This window comes from Mauremys mutica, chromosome 12 (genome assembly GCF_020497125.1).
Source record: "Mauremys mutica isolate MM-2020 ecotype Southern chromosome 12, ASM2049712v1, whole genome shotgun sequence".
NCBI lineage: Eukaryota > Metazoa > Chordata > Testudines > Geoemydidae > Mauremys > Mauremys mutica.
This window is the reverse complement of record NC_059083.1, coordinates 35,103,044-35,124,787: the sequence shown is the minus strand read 5'-3', so window position 1 is coordinate 35,124,787 and position 21,744 is coordinate 35,103,044. Positions and strand designations below refer to the sequence as shown.

Here is a 21,744-nt window from a genome sequence, read left to right as displayed (position 1 = left end):
GAGCTGCCTGCTGCCCTGCCAGCAAAATGCCACCCCAAGCACGCGCTTTGCACGCTGGGGTCTGGAGCCGGCCCTGGTGGGGAGAGCCAGCTTCTCCAGCCGTGGGGGACACAGAAAAGTCCCCTCCTGGGGGTGCAACCCTGCCACACACCTAAACAGACATCTGGGGCTCAGTGACCATGTTCCCTTCTGTTCAGACCCATTCAGATTCCATGTCCCCCTCCCAGCACAGTGCAGGACAAAGGCATAATCAAGGAATGTTCCTCTGACAAACTAATCAAACATGATGCATCCTGATTTCACCCCCATTCCCAAACCTGACCTGATCACCCAACTGGAACAAATCACTGGTGGTCCTCGATCTCCAGCATGCTGAGGAAAGCTAGGAGAGGCACTTGCACAGGCAAAGTATCAATGAAACCCTCTGATTAGTGCCAGATGCCTCCAGAAATGTTCATAGATCATTAGGGTTGGCAAGAACCTCAAGAGATCATCTAGTCCAACCCCCTGCTCAAAGCAGGGCCAATCCCAATTAAATCCCCAAATGGCCCCTTCAAGGATTGAACTCACAACCCTGGGTTTAGCAGGCCGATGCTCAAACCACTGAGCTATCCCTATTGAGAGTAAGGCCCTACTTCCACCTTATCTCTCCAGGTCAGGATTGTAATTAGCAGATGTCCCATCTTCATGGCAGATGTCACACACAGTTTCACACCCATCCTGGCCAACAGCTGATAGGAACTTCCCTCCCTGCCTTTGCTTCCCCTCTGCTGTCCGGATGGGACTGAAAATAGACTCCACTTTCTCCACCCAACAGTTCTGTGTTTTCCTCTCTTTAATGTTCCTCTCTTTGTCCTCTCTCCCTGGCACAGAGAATGAGTCCTGTCTGGGTTCTCACTCCCTAGCCCAACAGGTGATGAGACAGGCAGTGAGAACAAGGAAGAGATTCCCCAGCAGAATTTTAAAATATTGTGTGCAGAATTTGTAATTTTTTGGTGCAGAATTCCCACAAGAGTACCTCACACTTGTTTCTATTTGAATCTCTATTCTTAAGAAGCTTTTTTTTTTCTCTTATCATCAGACTCCAGTGCTGCATGAGACATTGGAGTGGTGGTGTATGGTGAAACTGGTAAACCAGGGAACACTGTTCCTCTGGGAACAATGGAACTGGGACGTCTGTGGCTATCCAGTGATTAAGGGCTGGATACCACAGGGGGACACTTTGAAGGGAAGCAGGAACTGGGGTGTGTCTATTGTCAACCTGGAGGGCAAAGGCGGAGCTGGTTTAGCCCAGGGGAGAGAGGTATGGTGGCTGAGAGGCTGGTTGTATTAAGGTGCTAATACCCAGCTGGCACAGGCAAGACTCCGTCATGCTGGTGACAGCAAGGTAACACCCGGCCCTAAGTAGCAGTGCCGTAACGAGGGCAAGGCGAGTGAGGCACTTGCCTTGGGCGCAGAAGGTGAGGGGCACAGAAAGTCTCTCGGTGGCAATTCGGTGGCAAGTCCTTCCCTCTGAGAGGGAATGAGGGACCCGCCACTGAATTGCCACTGGTCATCAGCAAGGGAGAGGAACCCTCTGAGAGGAACCAACCGCCGAAGAGCCAAACGTGCCGCCCCTGTCCCTTGCCTCGGGCTCAAAAATCCCTAGATATGGCTCTGCTGAGTAGCATCACAGCACCTGTGTCTGACTGTGACTGCACAGCTGGGAAGGAAGGCAGGTTCCTAAGCTCTTTCCTTGTGGGAGCAAGGAGTTAGACAGGTGCCTTGCTCCACGTAACCAGAGGAGAGGAGTGTGCATGGGGGATTCCTCCTTTAAATATTCAGCCCAGGAGTTCGAGCAGTCGCTCCGCTGTGCAAAAGCTTAGGTTCAATTCTGCCCCCCACTGCAGAAGGGATTTGCTCACAGTCTTCCACAGCTCTTAGGAGAGTGCTCTCACCACTGGGCCATGGGGTCTTCTGGTGTGGGACTCCCTGAATGTGTCCTCCCATGGCACTTTGGATGAGTCATTAAAGGAGACAGGACCCTCCCAGGCAGGTGCCCCTTGGACTACAGAGTTGTTCTCTCCCTCCCTGGCCCAGCGAAAAGCCCCGCCTCGGCTGGGCACAGCTAATAAGTCAAGTCCCCTCTCCAAAACCCCAACCCTGGAGGGATCAAGTGAGGTCAGGCCCAGCTTAAGGCACTGGCAATCTAGGCCCCAATTTGTGTGTATGTGTGTAGGCTGCCGCACACTGCAGTGGTGAGGAGGAGCAGTGCTGGCTGCCCCACTGCTCACTCAGGTGTGACCTAGGTGCTCCCCCACGAAACAGGTGGAGCACCAGGGTGACACTGAGTGAGTGGCACAGACTGAGACCCCACACACACCAGGTAACAAGCCAGCGGCTCCCCACATATGCCCCATCTTCCCCTCCCTGGAATCCTCTCCTGTCTGTCCATCCATGGGCACATTGGCTTCTATGCACGATGCTCCTTTAGTGCTGAGAGAAGCTGCCTCTGTATGGAGCCCCTGATGGCAAGTGTCTGGGGCAGGGGGCTGCAGTCGGTGGGTTTATCGCTAGGACCCAGGAGCAGCTGGGAGCGATCTCTAGGGTCAGTCCCGGCAGCAGGAAGTGACTCGCAGCCGCTGCGGTGACTCTGGCTCCCAGGCTCCTGGCGAGATCCCCGAGCCCCGGGGGGCGGCTGGTGCTGGGAGCCCGGAGCCCTGGCTGCAGCCGGGAGAGGGGAATCTCCAGCAGGGCCCTTCCCGCTGCTCCCCCCCCCCCCCCCAGGAGCCTCTCCCAGGGCAGAGCCCCCGGCCCGGCCCCTGCCCCGGGGGGCCCCGCTCGGAGGGAAGGTGAGAGAGACCCGCCCCGCCCCCCCCCGGCACCCCCGGGCTGCAGGGGGAGGTTTGGCCCCGGGCTGCTCCCAGCGGGGCTGGCTGCGATTCCCGCCCGGGGCCCGGGAAAGCTGCCGCCTGCCCCGGTGGGGGCGGGGCGGGGGGAGCCCGGCCGGACCGTGCTGGGGGTGGGACAGTGACGGGGGGTGGGGAGCCGGTACGGGGCTGAAGAGGGCCGGGGTGGGGTGAGAGTAAGGGGGGATTTTAGGGGGCAGGGTGGGATGGGGCAGGGGGCGCTGAAGGGAGGATGGGGCGATGCAGGGCAATCGGGGGAAACTTATGGGGCGGATGGGAACAAGGCTGCAATAGAAGGAAACTGAGTAGGGGGCGCTGTGAAGGAAAGTGGGGGTGTGGGGAGGGGAGGCTGGGGGGAGACTGAGAGGAAGAGCAGACTGGCTGGGGGAGGGAGGGGTTGGGGAGAAGGGGAGGGGGAGATACAAGTGCAGCTCCCCCACCCCATGGGGCAGGTGAGGGGCTGCCCCCTCCCAGCAGCCAGAGGGGAATTCCTTTAGCACAACTAGTCTGTGATGCTTTGCGGGTAGGTGGAGGCTTCCACCTAAGGGCTCAAAAGCTACTAAGCCAATATCCAGACCCCCCCTCCCCACCCACTCCCTGCTCCCAATTTATTTTATTTCATTTTTTAAAGACACGCATGATTTTGGGGTCTGTCTCATAGAATCACAGAATTATAGAAGATTAGGGTTGGAAGAGACCTCAGACACACAGGGGAGGAGCGGGGGAATAGCTCACTGGGAATCATAGAATATCAGGGTTGGAAGGGATCTCAGGAGGTCATCTAGTCCAACTGCCTGCTCAAAGCAGGACCAACACCAACTAAAAAAAAATTAATAGGAGATATACCTATCTCCTAGAACTGGAAGGGACCTTGAAAGGTCATTGAGTCCAGCCTCCTGCCTTCATTAGCAGGACCAAGTACTGATTTTTGCCCCAGATTCCTAAGTGGCCCCCTCAAGGACTGAGTTTACAATCCTGGGTTTAGCAGCTAGTGCTCAAACCACTGAGCTATCCCTCCCCCCGTCATCCCAGCCAGTGTTTTGTCAAGCCACACCTTAAAAACCTCTAAGGATGGAGATTTCACCACCTCCCTAGGTGACCCATTCCAGTTCTTCACCATCCTCCTAGTGAAATCGTGTTTCTTAATATCTAACCTAGACCTCCCCCACCGTTATTTGAGACCATTGCTCCTTGTTCTGTCATCTGCCACCACTGAGAATAGCCGAGCTCCATCCTCTTTGGAACCCCCCTTCAGGTAGCTGAAGGCTGCTATCAAATCCCCCCTCACTCTTCTCTTCTGTAGACTAAATAATCCCAGTTCCCTCAGCCTCACCTCGTAAATCATGTGCCCCAGCCCCCTAATCATTTTCGTTGCTCTCCACTGGACTCTTTCCATTTTGTCCACATCTTTTCTGTAGTGGGGGCCCCAAAACTGGATGCAATATTCCAGATATGGCCTCACCAGTGCTGAATAGAGGGGAATAGTCACTTCCCTCAGTTTGCTGTCAATGCTCCTACTAATGCAGCCCAATATGCCATTAGCCTTCTTGGCAACAAGGGCACACTGCTGACTCATATCCAGCTTTTCATCCACTGTAACCCCTAGGTCCTTTTCTGCAGAACTGCTGCTTAGCCAGTCAGTCCTCAGCCTGTAGCAGTGCATGGGATTCTTCCTCTCTAAGTGCAGGACTCTGCACTTGTCCTTGTTGAACCTCATCAGGTTTCTTTTGGCCCAATCCTCCAATTTGTCTAGGTCACTCTGGACCCTGTCCCTACCCTCCAGCATATCTACCTCACCCCCAGCTTAGTGTCATCTGAGAATTTACTCAGGTTCAATCCATCCCATCATCCAGATAATTGATAAAGCTGTTGAACAAAACCAGCCCCAGGATCGAACCCTGGGGCACTCCACTTGATACCGGCTGCCAACTAGACATCGAGCTGTTGATCTCTACCTGCTGTGCCTGACAGTCTAGACAGCTTTCTATCCACCTTATAGTCCATTCATCCAGCCCATACCTTTTTAACTTGCTGGCAAGAATACTGTGGGAGACCGTATCAAAAGCTTTGCTAAAGTCAAGATTATGAGTGTTGGGGGCTGCCCAGGGCCCTGGCCTGATTTCCTTGCAGGATTCAGATCTCAGCCACACCGGTGTTACTGCTGGCTCTGGCAGGGGGTGAGTGTAGCAAGATCAGCCTCTGTCTGCCTGTCCCTGGGGACTGCAGAGGTAGCACAGGGAGGCTCAGTCATTAGCTGCTGCCACCAGAGGGCTCTGGCTGTTGCTCAGGGAGAGGAGGAGGCTGGTGCCTGTCTCTCTCTGCTCCTGATATTAGAGCCTTTAATTCAGCTGCCTGGGTCAGGTGCTGCTGCCTCCTCTGCCTGAGAGCCCAGACTGTGAAACTGCTGCTCCCCAGCTGGGGCTGTGCCAGGGACAGACCTTCATTAAAGTCCCCATCTGTGCCCAGCCTGGGTGGACACTTTCTCTGGTGGCTGGAACCAGCCCCTGGGGCAGCCCTGGGCTCTGCCCACACCAGCCTCTGAGCTGGAGCATGTAGATGATGGAGAGACCCGGGGGAAAGGGCTGGGGCCCGGCAGGACAGTGACTCTGCACAAAGGGCCCCTTTCAGGGACCTGCTGGTGAGGGGCTCCCCCTGTGTCTGCGGGTCCCAGAGCTGCTGCCCCCAGTGACACAGACATAGCTGTTGTAGTTGCAGATCTGACTACAGGAGAGCAAACACCCGTGTAAATGGAGCAGTAACCAATTCTCCCAGGCAGAGGGAAGGGAGACAGGGAATGAGACAGAAAGGGAGAGTGGAAAGACTGAAAAGGGCAGCAGGAGCAAGAAGCCAGAAGAGAGTCTCCAAGCCTCATTCCCTGCATCCCCCGGGGCAGACTGACTCTCCTGGGAACAAGGGGAGGAGCAGAGAGAGGAGAAGCCAGGTCCTGCCCTGGCTCAGTCCCCGCGCTGCTGTGGGGATGCGCTGCCCTCGGGGCCAATGTCAAGGGGAAGCCCCCAAAGTGGCTCCTTTGATTCTGCTCTTTTCTAGCATTTGTCTTAGTGACTGTCCCTGGGGCGGGGTTTAAAAGTGTCTCAGGGGGTTCAGTGCTGGGGGGAGGGGCCGGGTCTGTGTTGTAATAAAGTGACTGAGGGTTTTCCCAGCGTGGCAGAGCCCAGAGCGTCTGTCTGCAGGGAGAGAGCCTGGGGGGAATCGGGGTGTGAAATGGACTCAAGCCCCTTCTGAAAACTCCCCCATCGCCCCTCTCGCCCCGACAGGCTGAGGAATCACGTCCACATTTTGCTCCAGATCGTCCTGTCTTCCAGGGGACAGGGAAGGGAAATGGCTGTGATGGAGCCAGCTCAGGTAGGGGATTTTCAGGGAGCTGCAGGGGAGGTTGCTGTGCCGGGAGGATGGGGGGTAGGAAACACACAGGGGGAGGCAGGGAGGGGACAGGCCACGTTCAACTTGGAGCCTGATTTTCTGAACAGGCCCATTGGCAGTGGCGGGGGAGAAACATTCCCCCATTTCTGAAACAGGAAACACCCCCCTGGGCAGGGCTGGGAAAACTGACCAGACTCCCAGGGCTGGAGCCTGACCCCACTGGCCAGAGGCTGCTGTGAAATACGCAGGGAAGCTGTCGGGATTCCTGTCCCTGTCCCCGGCTCAGAGCTCTGCTTCCCGTATCAGCCTGTGGCTGGCAGGTGTGTGGGAAATGAGAAGACCCTGCCCTGCTCTGGGTGCAAGGAGCTCTCACCTTCTCCCACCCCCTGAAGCCTCCTGGCTGCTCTGAGCAGGGTGGGGGTGGGATTCTGCTCCTCTGTCACCCCCAGAGCTTCCATTTATTTATCCTTCCTCCTGTGTGACTAGTGGGATTGTAGCTGGCACAGCAGGTGCTGAGTGGGAGACTCTTGTTGTTTCAGATGCCGGTGACCTTCGAGGAGGTGGCTGTGTATTTCACCCAGGCGCAGGGGGCTCTGCTGGACCCCTCTCAGAGAGCCCTCTACAGGGACGTCATGCAGGAGAACTACGAGATGGTGACCTCACTGGGTAAGCGATTCCTGTCCTCTCAGTTATTAGATGCCATGGGGTCTGCATGTCTGAATCTGGTCAGGTTCTTCCCTGGTCAGTTGGATTGGGGGGACTAGGGCCTAGAGTCCACAGCTGCAGCATGAGAGAGAGACTTTCATCTCCATACCCCCTCCAGTGGGATAGGGGAATCAGAAACGTAAGAGCATAACAGTTGCCGTACTGGGTCAGACTACAGTCCATCTAGCACTGTATCCTGTCTCTGACAGTGGCCGGTACCAGAGGTTCATGGGGAGTGTTCAGAACAGGGCAATTATGGAGTGACCTATGCCTGTCTTCTACTCATGGCTTCTGTTAGCCAGATGTTCGCCGTTACTCCAAGCATGGGGTTGCATCCCTGATCATCTTGGCTAATAGCCCTAGCTGGACCTATTCTCCATGAAATTTTCCAGTTTGTTTTTTAACCCAGTTATACTTTTGGCCATCACAACTTCCGTCGACAATTAGTTCCACAGGCTAACTCTGCGTTGTGTGAAAAAAGAACTTCCTCTTGTATGTATTAATCCTATTGCCAGTTATTTTAATCAGGTCTCCCCTGGTTTTGTGTTGTATGAAAGGGTAAATAACATTTCTCTATTCAGTTTTTGCACACCACTCATAATTGTATAGATCTGTGTCAGATCCCCCCCTTAGTCATCTTTTTTTGAAACTAAAGAGCCCTAATCTGTTTAGTCTCCCCTCATATGGAAGCTATTCCATACCCTTGATTATCTTTGTTGCCCTTCTCTGAACCTTTTCCAGTTCCGCGATACCCTTTTTGAGGTGGAGGGACCAGAACTGGGCACAGCATTCCAGCATTACTTTTCTAATCGTTCCTAACATACTGTTAGACTTTCTTACTGCTGCTGAAGATAGAGCAGAAGTTTTCAGAGAACTATCCACGGTGATTCCAAGATCTCTTTCTTGAGTGGGAACAGCTAATTTAGAACATACACTGGAGAAAATAATCCTAACTATACATATTCAGTGTGCACTACTTTGCACTTATGAACCTTGAATTTCATCAGCCATTTTGGTGCCCGGTCTCATGGTTCAGTGAGATCCTTCTGTAACTCCTCACAGTCTGCTTTAGACTCATCTGTCTTGAACAATTTTGTATCATCTGCAAATTTTGCCACTTCACTGTTCATCCCTTGCCCAGATCATCAATGAATATGTTGAATAACAGAGGTCCCAGTACAGATTCTTTGCAGGCCCCGCTATTCACCTCTTTCCATTGTGAAAACTGACCATTTATTCTGACCCTTTGTTTCCTATCTTTCAACAAGTGACTGATCCATGAGCAGACCTTCCCTCTTATTGCATGACTCTTAGGGTATGTCTACACTACCCCTGGATCAGCGGGTAGCGATCAATCTATTGGGGATTGATTTATCACATGTAGTGTAGACGCGATAAATTGATTCCCGATCGCTCTCCCCTTGACTGCTGAACTCCTGCATTGCGAGAGGCAGAAGCAATGTCAACGGGGGAGCCGCGGCCATTGATCCAGCGCCGCGAGGACACAAAGTAAGTAATTTTAATTCGATCTAGGATACGTCAACTTCAGCTACGCTATTCTTATAGCTGAAGTTGCGTATCTTAGATCAATTCCCCCCTACCCCTCCCCACTCAGTGTAGACCAGGCCTCAGTTTCCTTAATAGCCTTGGTAAGGAACTTTATTAAAGGGTTTCTGAAAGACCAAATACACTATGTCAACTGGATTGTCCTTGTCCACATGCTTGTTGACTCCCTTAAAGAATTGTAATAGATTAGCGAGGCATGATTTCCCTTTACAAAAGCTGTTTTGATTCTTCCCCAACATATCGTGTTCATCTACGTGTCTGATTATTCTGTTCTTTACTATGGTTTTCAATCAATTTTCCCAGTAGTGAAGTTAGACTTACCTGCCTGTAATTGCTAGGATCACCTATGGAGTCCTTGAAAATGACATTGCATAGCTTCCTTCTGGTACAGAGACTGAGGTTACATACAACAATCAGTAGCTCTGCAATTTCATATTTTAGTTCCTTCAGAACTCTTGGGTGAATACCACCTGAGCCTGGTTCTTTATTACTGTTTAATTTATCAGTTTGGTCTAAAACATCTTCTGGGATAAATATGGACTCAAAGATGTCCCCCAAAAAGAATAGCTCTGATGTGGGTGTCTCCCACACATCCTCTGCAGTGAAGACCGATGCAAAGAATGTATTTAGCTTCCCTACAATGGCCTTGTTTTCCTTGAGTCTTTGTCACCTAGTGGCCCCACTACCTGTTTGGCAATCTTCCTCCTTCAGATGTCTTTAAAAACAAAATTACTGTTAATTTTTTGCATCTTTAGCAAGTTGTTTCTCAAATTCTTTCTTGACCTGCCATATTTTACTTTTCAAATTAACTTACCAGAGTTTGCGCTCCTTCCTATTATCCTTATTAGGAGGCCCAAATTTTAAAGGATGCTTTTTTGCCTCTAATGGCCTCTGTTACTCTGCTGTTTAGCCATGGTGGCATTCTTTTGGTCCTCCCACTGTCTTTTTTGATTTGGGGTAGACACTTAGTCTGAGCCTCTGTTATGGTGATTTTAAGTAATCTCCATGTTGTCTGCAGGCATTCCCCCTGGGGACTGCTCTTTTTAATTTCTGTCTAACTAGCATCCTCATTCTTGTGTAGTTCCCCTCGTTAAAGTTAAATGTTATTATGGTGGGTCCACATGCTTGTTGACTCTCTCAAAAAATTCTAATAGATTGGTGAGGCATGATTTCCCTTTACAAAAGATGTGTTGACTCTTCCCTAATATATTGTGTTCATCTGTGGATCTGATCATTGTGTTCTTTATTGTAGTTTCAACCAGTTTGCCCGGTACTGAAGTTAGACTTTTTGGTGTTTTTACCTCCTACAAGGATATTAAATTTAATACATTACAGGTTATTTTTACTGAATGGTTCAGCCACAGTTACCACTTAGACCAGAGCCTGTCCTCCACTTAAGACTAATTCAAGAATTGCCTCTCCCCTGGTGGGTTCAAGGACTAGCTGCTCCAAGAAGCAGTAATTTATGGTGTCTAGAAATTTTATCTCTGAATCATGGTGACATTTACCCCATCAATATGAGGATAGATGAAATCACCCATTATTTTTGCATTTTCTACTGTTGTAGCCTGTCTGACCTCCCTTAGCATATCACAGTCACTGTCACTTCCTGGTCATGTGGTCAGTAGCTTATTCCTACTGCTATACTCTTAATATTCAAGCATGGAATTTCTATCCATAATTTACAGTTTGATTCATTTTAGTTTTTCACCCTATTTAACTCTGTTTTTTTAATTTATCATATAATAGCACCACTGCCCCACCAGCATGATCTACTCTATCATGGCTATATATTTTGTACCCTGGTATTACTGTGTTCCATTGATTATCCTCATTCCACCGAGATTCTGCAATGCCTGTTATAGCAATAAGCTCATTTAACCCATGCCCTCAAGTTCAGCCATCTTAGTATTTGTAGATTTCTAGTATTTGTATATAAGCACTTGTACGTTTTCTCAATAGGCTTGCCTTCACGTGTTCTGTGTCAATGGGACACTCTTTTGTGTAACTGTTCCTCTCCAGCTCCCACCTGTACTTTACCAACTCCTTCCCGAGCCTCGATACTAGGATATAGAGCTATCCCTTTAATAAATTCATCCCTAAGGGATGTCTACACCCGATCCAAGGCTCGCCCCCTGCCCTTAGTTTAAAAACCCCTCTACACATTTTTTAATTTGACATGCCAGCAGTCTGGTTTCATTTTGGTTTAGTGGGAGCCCATCCCTCCTATAGAGTCTCTTCCTGCCACTGAAAGTTCTCCGGTTCCTAATAAACCTAAATATCTCCTTCCTACACCATCATCTTGTCCATGCATTGGGACCCTGCAGTTCTGCCTGTCTTCCTGGCCTTGTGCGTGTAACTGGAAGCATTTCAGAGAACGCTACCATGGAGGTCCTGGACTTCAATCTCTTACCTAGCAGACTAACTTTGGCCTCCAGGAACACTGTCCTACCTTTCCTTGTGTCATTGATACCTACATGTACCACGACCATCAGCTCCTCCCCAGCACTACTTGTAAGTGTCGCTAGATGTCTTGTGAGAACTACTACCTTTGCATGTAGTGGGCAATGCACCATGCGGTTCTCCTAGTTGTCACAAACCCATCTATATTTCTAATATTCAAACTCCCCATTACTGTTACCTGTGTCTTCCTAATAACTGGGGTCACCCATCCATCCGTATCCTCAGGGTCTGAAGATATCATGACATCATCTGGAAGGTGGGTCCCAATTGTGAGATCGTTTCCCTCTGTTCCAGCGTGATGCTTTCAAGCCCCAAGACTTTCATCTTCCACAACAGTACAGGGCCTGTTGGACAGGAGGTGGGACCACTCTACAGTGTCCCTAAAAGTCTCCTCTTTGTACCTCTCGATCTCCCTTTGCTCCTCCAGATAAGGCGCTCTAGCCTCCACACCCTGTGCTTTGTCTCTAAGGGCAGTGAATTGCTTGTATCACACGCACATATTCACCAGCTGCCCATGAGGCAGGTAAATTACATGTTGCACTCTAATGGATGTGCTAATTCATCCCATCTCTCCAGCTTTCAAGGGGGCAGAAGCCGTGTATTGTCCTGCCTGTATTACTTCTCACTCACACACAGAATCCTGGTTCTCCTCCCTTCCTGGGACTAGCTCCATCCATGGGGAGGGCTCTGGGCTCTGCATATTTGGAAATAGGCAGAGGTTTAAAACAGCAGAGCTGTGTGCACGTCAGCAAGTCCCCTAGAGCACACAGATCCTGGAAACTCCTAGTGAGAGACAATTCCCTCCACCTCCCCACATGTCTGCCTCTCCCAAGGAGGCTCAATGACCATGTCCCCCTTTGTCCAGATTCCACATTCCCCCCCCCCCCACCTCCAGCACAGCACAGGGCCAGGTTAAAATCAGGGAATGCCCTTTGTGACAGATACTCTATCACTACTCCTTACATCCTGATCGTGTTTGATTTCACTCCCTGAGCAGGATTTCCCGTTCCCAAACCTGACCTGATCACCCGACTGGAACGAGGGGAAGAGACGTGGGTCCCAGATCTCCAGGCCGCAGAGGAAGGGGAGAGCCCGAGAGGCACCCACACAGGTGAGGAGTCAGGGAAACTGAGACAGAAACCATCCAGCGAGTGAAGGAAAAAGCTGGGACTCCCAAAATGTGCTGTGAGCGAGAGCCCTCTCTGTTCTCTCCCATCTCACCCAGGTCAGGGCTGCAGTCAGCAGGTGTCGTGTCATCAAGACATATATCAGTCACAGCTTCCAAGCCATCCTGTTAGCTGTTGGGAATTTCCTCCCTGACTCTACTTCCCTGGGAGTGTTGGGGGTGGGATGTGGAGGCAGAATCCAGTGTCTCCATCTCCCCAACAGTCACTGTGTTGTGTTTTCCCTCTGTGCGGTTCCCCTTCCTGTCCTTTCTACCAGCCCAGGCAGTGACTCCTGTCTGGATTCTCTCTTTCCCAGCAGGTGATAGGACAGTGAGTGAGAACAAGGAAGAGAATCAGCAGCAGGAAGGTCCTGAGCAAGTGAAACTGCAGGAGACGTTTTTGAGAAAAGCTGAAGGGAATTTTTCCCAATGCTTAGAACAGGGAAAAGCCTGGGGAAATCGGTGCAGGTCTGAGAGCCAGCTGAGAAACTACTTCATTTTTTGGGTGGATGAATCCATTCAATATGGGGGAGGATGCAAAGATCCCAAGGAAACCACACCCCCACAGACATATCACCAGGAAGAGAAACCCTATAAACGCCTAGAGAGTAGGAAAAGGTTCAGTGTGAGTAGAAACCTTGTTACATGTTGGAGAAACCAGTCAGGTGAGAAACCCTATAAATGCTTGGACTGTGGGAAAACCTTCAGTAAGAGCTCAGACCTTATTAAACACGGCAGGATGCACACAGGGGAACGACCTTATAAATGCCTGGACTGTGGGAAAACCTTCACTCAGAGCTCACACCTTATTACACACCAGAGGCTGCACACAGGAGAGAGACCTTATAAATGCCTTGAGTGCGGGAAAGGATTCAACGTGAGATCAAACCTTATTAAACATCAGCGAAACCACACGGGAGGGAAACCCCATATTTGCATGGATTGCGGGAAATGTTTCAATCACAGCTCCTACCTTATTACGCACCAGAGACTGCACACGGGAGAGAGACCCTATAAATGTCTTGAGTGTGGGAAAAGTTTCAATCAGAGCTCTAGTCTTATCACTCATCTGAGAACCCACACGGGAGATAAACCCTATCAGTGCCTCGACTGTGGGAAAAGCTTCAATGTGAGATCACAACTTATTATTCATCAGAGAATCCACACGGGAGAGAGACCTCATAAATGCTTGGACTGTGGCAAAAGCTTCAGTCACAGCTCACACCTTACTAAACATCGGCGAATTCACACAGGAGAGAGACCCTATAAATGTCTTGAGTGTGGGAAAACTTTCAATCAGAGCTCACACCTTATTATGCATCAGAGAACCCACACGGGAGAGAGACATTATAAGTGCCTCGAATGTGGGAAAAGTTTTGTTCGGAGATCTGCCCTTATTACGCATCAGCGAATCCATACGGGAGAGAAACCCCATACATGTTTGGATTGTGGGAAAAGTTTTAGTCAGAGATCAGCCCTTATTAGACATCAGAGAATCCATACGGGAGAGAAACCTCATACATGCCTCAACTGTGGGAAAAGATTCATTCAGAGATCACACCTTATCACACATCAGACAATCCACATGGGAGAGAAAACCCATAAATGTTTGGACTGTGGGAAAAGCTTCAATAACAGCTCCTACCTCACCAAACATCGGAGAATCCACAAGGGTGAGACACCCTAGAAACACTTCAATGGTAAAAAAAGATTCAGTGAGAGCTCTCACATTTTTATACATCAGAGAATTCCCACAAGAAAAGACTTTTAATAAAATCGGTACCTAAAACGCAGTGAAAACAAGAAAAAGAAATGACAAATTTGAGTCTGTAGAAGAGTTGAAAGTCACAGAGCAGAGAGTGGATGCGGTTCCAGGGTTCCTAGCCAATCGCTCATTAGGAGCACAATTAAAATTGCCCCCCGCTAAGATTAAAATCTCGCTTCTCCAACAGTGTGCTAAAAGAGCACCCAAGCTCTGAAAAATCCCCCACACCTGGTCTTTCCCTACAGTAGCAGCACAGACTGTCCGGGGTCCTGCTGCAGCAGGAAGAAGAACAGGAGAACTTGTGGCACCTTAGAGATTAACAAATTTATTTGAGCATAAGCTTTCATGGGCTAGAACCCACTTCATCAGATGCATGCAGTGGAAAATACAGTAGGAAGATTGTGTGTGTGTGTATATATATATATATATATATATACACACACACACACAGAGAGAATATGAAACAATGGGTGTTACCATACATGCTATAATGAGAGTGATCTGTTAAGGTGAGCTATTACCAGCAGGAGAGAGAGGAAAAAGGAAAAAAAAACACTTTTTGTAGTGGTAATCAAAATGGCCCATTTTCAGCAGTTGACAAGCAGGTGTGAGGAGCAGTAGGGGGGGAAGAATAAACATGGGGAAATAGTTTTACTTTGTGTAATGACCCATCCACTCCCAGTCTTTATTCAAGCCTAATTTAATGGTGTCCAGTTTGCAAATTAATTCCAATTCAGCAGTGTATCATTGGAGTCTCTTTCTGAAGTTTTTTTGTTGTAATATTGCGACTTTTAGGTCTGTAATCGAGTGACCAAGGAGATTGATCTGTTCTCCAACTGGCTTTTGAATGTTACAATTCTTGACGTCTGATTTGTGTCCATTTATTCTTTTGCGTAGAGACTGTCCGGTTTGGCCAATGTACATGGCACATGATGCCATATATCACATTGGTAGATGTGCAGGTGAATGAGCCTCTGATAGTGTGGCTGATATGATTAGGTCCTATGATGGTGTCCCTTGAATAGATATGTGAACAGAATTGGCAAGGGGCTTTGTTGCAAGGATAGATTCCTGGGTTAGTGTTTTTGTTGTGTGGTGTGTGGTTGCTGGTGAGTATTTGCTTCAGGTTGGGGGGCTATCTGTAAGCAAGGACTGGCCTGTCTCCAAGATCTGTGAGAGTGATGGATCACCCTTCAGGATAGGTTGTAGATCCTTGATGATGCGCTGAAGAGGTTTTAGTTGGGGGCTGAAGGTGGCAGCTAGTGGCGTTCTGTTACTTTCTTTGTTGGGCCTGTCCTGTAGTAGGTGACTTCTGGGTACTTTTCTGGCTCTTTCAGTCTGTTTCTTCATTTTAACAGGTGAATATTGGAGTTTTAAGAACACTTGATAGAGATCTTGTAGATATATATATATATATATATCTTCCTACTGTATTTTCTACTGCATGCATCTGATGAAGTGGGTTTTAGCCCACAAAAGCTTATGTTCAAATAAATGTGTTAGTCTCTAAGGTGCCACAAGTACTCCTGTTCTTTTTGCTGATACAGACTAACATGGCTACTACTCTGAAATCTGTCATTATGCTGCAGCAGGGTCCGTCTCCCAGCAGCTTACTGGGCATCTGGTAGAGTGTGCCTGATTGATTGCACTTCCTGATTGGTGAAGGGGTGGAACTAGCTACTACGTGACCCAGCAGCAGCTGGGGCTCGCTGGAAGCTCAATGCGTTCCACGCTTGCAGCTGCATTTGGTCCTGCTTCTTGCTTTCTGCTTCTCACCAATCTGCTCTTGGGCCCAGCTGCCTGCTTCAGTTCCTGTTCTTCTCCATCTTTGCAACTCCTGGCTCTGCTTCCTGAACATGCTTCCGGCTCACCCATTGACTCTGGCTTTCAGCTTTTGATCCCTGCCTTTCACCCTTGGTTCTGTGATGGTGTAGGGAACAGATATGCCTTTGAATGATGAATAGTTACTGGTTCTTTCTGGCCCTCAGAAAAATAGAAAAGGCCGCCTCTGTTTATCCCAAAATAGGATCCACCTAAGAAGTAAAGACAACAAGAAAATGGTTCATATTATATGACACACCTTGTCTAAGAACCCATAGATCAGCCAAGGTTGGGATTTCCTCTCCCCAAGAATAGAAACTAAAATGTCTAAATGAGAGTACTGTTAATCAGCTAGGCAAGAATATCTCATCATTTGCTTATGTATATACCTCTTTCTCCCTCCCAGCCTAGCTAAAAAGAATGCCAAGTTACCAAACTACGGTCACACCCTGCTTGCCTATGCAAAATGTTTTCACTCCAAAGTATAAACTATACATTGTTTCCCTTGTAAATCAAATATACTGTGAATCATCTTTCATCCCAAATTAAAATCCGCACATCTGTTTGCATTGTGATTGTGACTCAGATCTACATCCTTCTGTAGGTGGAAAATGTCTCTTGTTCTGTTGTATGTCCTAAATAAGGTGAAAGGCTTATGTACAATCAAAGAATGTATGGAGTATGTCCTCCAAATTTAGAAGAGTATAAAGGTTTTGTTGGGTTTCATTGTAAATGTTGCATTCTATGAATTGTCTGGCACAAGGAAGAAGAAATGTAAAAGATATAAACCAGGGTATCACTTTGGGGTATTAAGAGAAATTGCTTAAAAGGGGGTGTCTCAATCGATAGGAGGGGCTAATGATGAAATACAATTCTTGAAATGAATCAGATGTATAAAACCTCTGATTTAAAAAAAAAGGATTGAAGAAATTTGTGATACACTGACGCCACCCACTGGATACCAATGGAAGCAGCAAAGAAAAAACCTAAGCGCTTACTTGACCTGAGTCCAATAGGAATGTGTGTGTGGCCCTTTCCTATGAGCCCTGAAATTACGGTATATAAACTGAAGTCACCATATGCTAAAGAGAGTTGACTTAACCCAACAAGAAAGTGAAAATCCTAAGTACGACTCACTCCCAGACCAGACATGTGGAAAGAACTCTTCCCCCAGCCCAGGGTTATATGGATAAGAAGTGGTGAGATTTCATTTCAAGGACTGTATTTCCCCTTCTGGTCTTTCATATAAATTACTGTGAGTTATCTTGCTGAGTTTGTGCTCTCTAGTGAGACATCAAGTAACCATATTTTAACTTCTTTGTAAGCCCACGCAAATTGGCCTGACAGATTGAAAAGAATTGCTTTTAATACTCTAAACTTGTCTCTTTCAGACCAGTCCAGTCAAACTGTACTAACCACACTCTTCAAAGTGCCTTGCAGACAAGTGCACCCTGGGAAGTGTGATAAATGTGTTGGGAATTTAGAATTGATGGTCACAAGTCAATGTAATCAGAAACCTTGGTACTTTGTTCCTTGATAGAACTGCTGAGCCTCAACACTAGCCTGTGAGAATTGCTTGCAAGACTGTATTGTGTGTGTCGTATACGCCTAGCACATTGATTGTGTCTGCACTTTGGTGGTGAACTGTTGATTGTATATTGATGTGACTCTGGGTGAATTAATAAATTGTTGTTTGGTTGAGGAAAAGCATGTGTCCTGATGTGAGAAACACAGTTCAACTTAAAAATGGACCTGAAAAGACCCCGTTATTAAAACTAGTAAGCTAATGTTTCCTGGACTTAATACAAGGGATTATGTTGGATTCTATTATATCTAGGCCTAGTTTGTTAGATTTCAAAGCTGAAACCTATCTGGCACCCTGACAAATTCATAAATTGACTCCTTTTCATGCTTACAGCTCTGCTCTTGATGATGACCCCGGGTGCCCTGTGGTCCCGATTCTTGTTTCTAGCTTGATTCCACTCTACCCTCCCAGCCTGGCCATCCCCATGGTTCTGACCATTAGACACAACCACCCACAACCTGGTTGTGATCCTGCCAGTTTGAGCCACCCAAGAGAGAAAGATCGGAGACCTGATTGGCTGTAGGAAATTTCACGGCTTCCTGAATCAGTGCAGGCTCCTGTTCATACTACGACCCCATTCATTTCCCAGTGACCAGGCCCAAGTGGGGTTCATTATCAGCCCATTAGTCTGGGTGTTTCCCACCCTAGAACTTCCAGCCCCTTGCTAGGGCATCTTGAGGAATTCAGCAGAGATGTGGTGGCTGTCTTCAATGACCCAAATTGCACCCATTCTGCTGAGACCACACTTTGGGACTTATGCCAGGGGACTAGCCCTGTTACCAGGTGCGCTGTAGAATTCCAACCCTTAGTGGCTGGCACTAGATGGAATGAAGCAGCAGAACATTCCTATTTCCGATGCCAGGTAGAGCCCTCATCCGACCCAGTGGCTGTGACCAAGCTGTGCATCACCGTTGATCACCTGGCTGAATGCTGACTAGAAAGTCCAATTTTCAACCCACGCTGGCTGCCCAGCTTCAACCCTGTCATACTGCCATAGTAAGGAACCAGCAGTGAGCCACAGACGTATGCCTACATTGCCAGGGAACTTGGGCACTTCATCCAGAGGTATCCCAATACGATTCATGTTCTGCTCTGGTCAGGAAAGCCCCCTTCTCTCAACCAGTACCCTAGCCATGATCAGTCAGCAAGCCGCCGCTGTCCAACTTCCTCTTACTTACAACATCCTGCCATGTCTGAGCTGAGGATTCCAGGAAACTCAGGAGCCTCTGACATATTTTTGGACATAAATTTTGCTTGAGTGTACAACATTCCCACACCCAGAATGCGTCCAAGCATCAGTACTGAGGTGGCAGCCTCAGGGACCGCCCGAGAAGCAGCAGTCCTGGAAGTGGCTGGAGCAGCGGCCTAGGGGCAGCCCCAGAGACCATCGGAAGAGTGGTCTTTGGGGTCCTTTGAGCAGCAGGCCACTGGGGCCCATCAGCCCCCACTGCTGGTGTAGGGCCCCCCCAGAGTAGTGGGGCCCCAGGAACAGAGATTTAGTCATCATGGGTATTTACAGTAAAAGTCATGGACAGGTAACGGGCTTCCATGAATTTTTGTTTATTGCCCGTGACCTATCCATGACTTTTACTAAAAATACCCATGATTAAATATTACTCAAAGGAGAATGCTCTCACCACTGGGCCATGGGTTCATCCAACGTCGGGCTCCCTCAATCTCTCCTGCTGAATGTTGGGTGTCATTACAGAGTCCTTGGGAAAGGGGACGGGGCTCTCCCAGACAGGTGCCCCAACCCCTGGGCTGCTGAGTCAGTCTCTTGCTCTGGCCCAGTGAACATCTCCAGCTGAGCTGGGCAAAGAGGGGGCTTTGCTGAAGGTCTCTCCCCAGCACAGACCCTGCTTGGGGAGCAGCAGCTCTGCGGTTCGGGCTCCCAGATCCTGATGGAGGAGGCAGCAGCTTGTGACCCAGGCTGGAAAACAGAGAGAGATGGAGCGTGGCCTCCTCTCTCTGAGCAGGACCCAGACCCTCTGGCCACAACAGCTTCTGAATCAACTGCCCCCAACCCCACTCTGCCGGACCCCTAACCCTGGAGGGATCCATTGTAGCTTGGGCTGAGCACGACATGGGTGCCAGTCAGTGAGTGGTGCTGAAACCCACATCCCCCAGGAAAAATTTTGGCCCTGGAGCCAATCCTAAGTGGGCAGAGCACCAAGACGTCCTGAACCAGGCCGGCCGGAGCTTTGCCGCTGACATCCAGGCTCTGGATGGGGACCAGCACTCAGTGGCCACATGGGGGAGCCAGCTGGGTGAGGTGTAGTTGGGATTCCTGGGGGCGGGGGGCAGACATGAGCGGGGGTTGCCTAGAGCTGCAGGGATGGGTGAATCCGGGCCTACAAATCACTGAATGAACCTGTTGCTGTGGCACTGACAGCTCCAGGGCTGGTAGCCACGGATGGGGGGGGGGGGAGTGTACCAGCTTTGTACTCGAGGGACTCACACACTGAATGGGACGGTGTCACTGAGAAATGTGTCCTGGGCAGCCTCTCTAGGACCAGGACCCGAACCCATCACCCTGTGTCCATGTAGACATTGGGGACTCTCTGTCTGGAACAACGTCCAGTCTCCATAGAAACCCCCCTTCTCCCCCCTCCCCGGGATCTGCCCGGCTCCTTTCTGCCCCCACATTGATCCTGTGGTTTCTACACAGGGCACCTACATAGCGCTGGGAGAAGCTGCCCTGCCCAGAGGAGGTGGGGCCCCAGGGGGCAGGGTCTGGGGCAGGGGGTTGAATTGAGCTGAGTTGATCGCTAGGACCCAGGAGCGGCTGGGTGGGAGGATCGCTGGGCTCCGGCCCGGCCGCAGGAAGTGACTCGCAGCTGCTGCGGTGACTCTGGCTCCCAGGCTCCTGGCGAGATCCCCGAGCCCCGGGGGGCGGCTGGTGCTGGGAGCCCGGAGCCCTGGCTGCAGCCGGGAGAGGGGAATCTCCAGCAGGGCCCTTCCCGCTGCTCCCCCCCCCCCAGGAGCCTCTCCCAGGGCAGAGCCCCCAGCCCGGCCCGGCCCCTGCCCCGGGGGGCCCCGCTCGGAGGGAAGGTGAGAGAGACCCGCCCCCCCCCGGCACCCCCGGGCTGCAGGGGGAGGTTTGGCCCCAGGCTGCTCCCAGCGGGGCTGGCTGCGATTCCCGCCCGGGGCCCGGGAAAGCTGCCGCCAGCCCCGGTGGGGGCGGGGCGGGGGGTGCAGATAAGGGAGATTGAGGGGGAACAGGGATGGGATGGGGGCAGGAGGGGGTGGCTGAAGGGAGGATGGGGCGATGCAGGGGAATCTGGGGAGACTTATGGGGCAGATGGGAACAAGGCTGCAATAGAAGGAAACTCTGAGTGGGGGGCGCTGCGAGGGAAATGGGGGATGTGGGGAGGGGAGGCTGGAGGGAGACTGAGAGCAAGAACAGACAGGCTGGGGAAGGGAGGGGTTGGGGAGAGAGGGAGATACAAGAGCAGCTCTCCCACCCCATGGGGCAGCAGAGGGTGAGGGGCTGCCCCACCCAGCAGCCAGAGGGGAATTATTTTACAGCAACTAGTCAATGATGCATTGGGGTCGGTGGAGGCTTCTGCCCAAGGGCTCAGAAGCACCAAGGCAAATATCCAGCCCCCTCCCCCCTGCACACCCCGCTCCCGATGTATTATTGAGTGTTGGGGGCTTCTCAGGGTCCTGGTCTCATTTCCCTACAGGATTCAGATCTCAGCCACACCAGTGTCCGACCAGAGTCACTGCTGGCTCTGGCAAGGGGTGAGTGCAGATGGGCCAATGGGATCAGCCTCTGCCTGCCTGTCCCTGCGTTTGTGTTGTGATAAAGTGACTAAGGGTTTTCCCAGCGTGGCAGAGTCCAGAGCGTCTGTCTGCAGGGAGGGAGCCTGGGGGGAACTGGGGTGTGATGTGGACTCAGGTCCGTTCTGTAACCTGCCCCTATCGCCCTGACAGGCTGAGGAATCAGGTCCACGTTTTGCTCCAGATCGGCCCATCATCCAGGGGACAGGGAAGAGAAATGGCTGTGATGGAGCCAGCTCAGGTAGGAGATTTCCGGGGGGAGGAGGGGGGGTTGTTGTCAGGGCCGACTCCAGCTTTTTCGCCACTCCAAGCGGCGAAGGGAAAAAAAATGGAAAACCCGATTGAGCTGAAGAGGAAAGGGGAGTGAAGGACCCGCCGCCGAAGTGTCCCCGAAGATGAAGTGAGGCACTGAAGGACCTGTCGCCGAAGTGCCGCCACAGCAGACCTGGACATGCTGCCCCAACAACGAACAGAGTGCCGCCCCTTTCTATCAGCCGCCCCAGGCACCTGCTTCCTTCGCTGGTGCCTGGAGCCGGCCCTGGTTGTTGTGGAGGGGGAGGAACAAGAAACACACAGGGGAGGTGGGGTGGGGACACAGGGTGTGGTAAATCTCCTGGGACAC

At 50.5% G+C, this 21,744-nt stretch overlaps 1 protein-coding gene across 1 annotated transcript; it reads left to right on the top strand.

Annotated features, from left to right (window-relative positions):
* Window positions 1–11,301: 11,301 nt before the first annotated feature.
* LOC123346699 (zinc finger protein 501-like) lies at window positions 11,302–14,241 on the top strand. The gene is made up of 2 exons (XM_044984174.1): window positions 11,302–11,361; window positions 12,341–14,241. The coding sequence occupies exons 1-2, from the start codon at window positions 11,302–11,304 to the stop codon at window positions 13,853–13,855; spliced, it is 1,575 nt and encodes a 524-aa protein (XP_044840109.1). The 3' UTR covers window positions 13,856–14,241.
* Window positions 14,242–21,744: the final 7,503 nt, after the last annotated feature.

Excerpts from the sequence above, each read along its gene's own strand:
- LOC123346699 (XM_044984174.1), top strand. The coding sequence starts at position 11,302 with ATGCTTTCAAGCCCCAAGACTTTCATCTTCCACAACAGTACAGGGCCT. Across the intron at positions 11,362-12,340 it reads CAGGGCCTGTTGGACAGGAG|TGTTGGGGGTGGGATGTGGA; the intron begins GTGGGACCACTC and ends CTTCCCTGGGAG.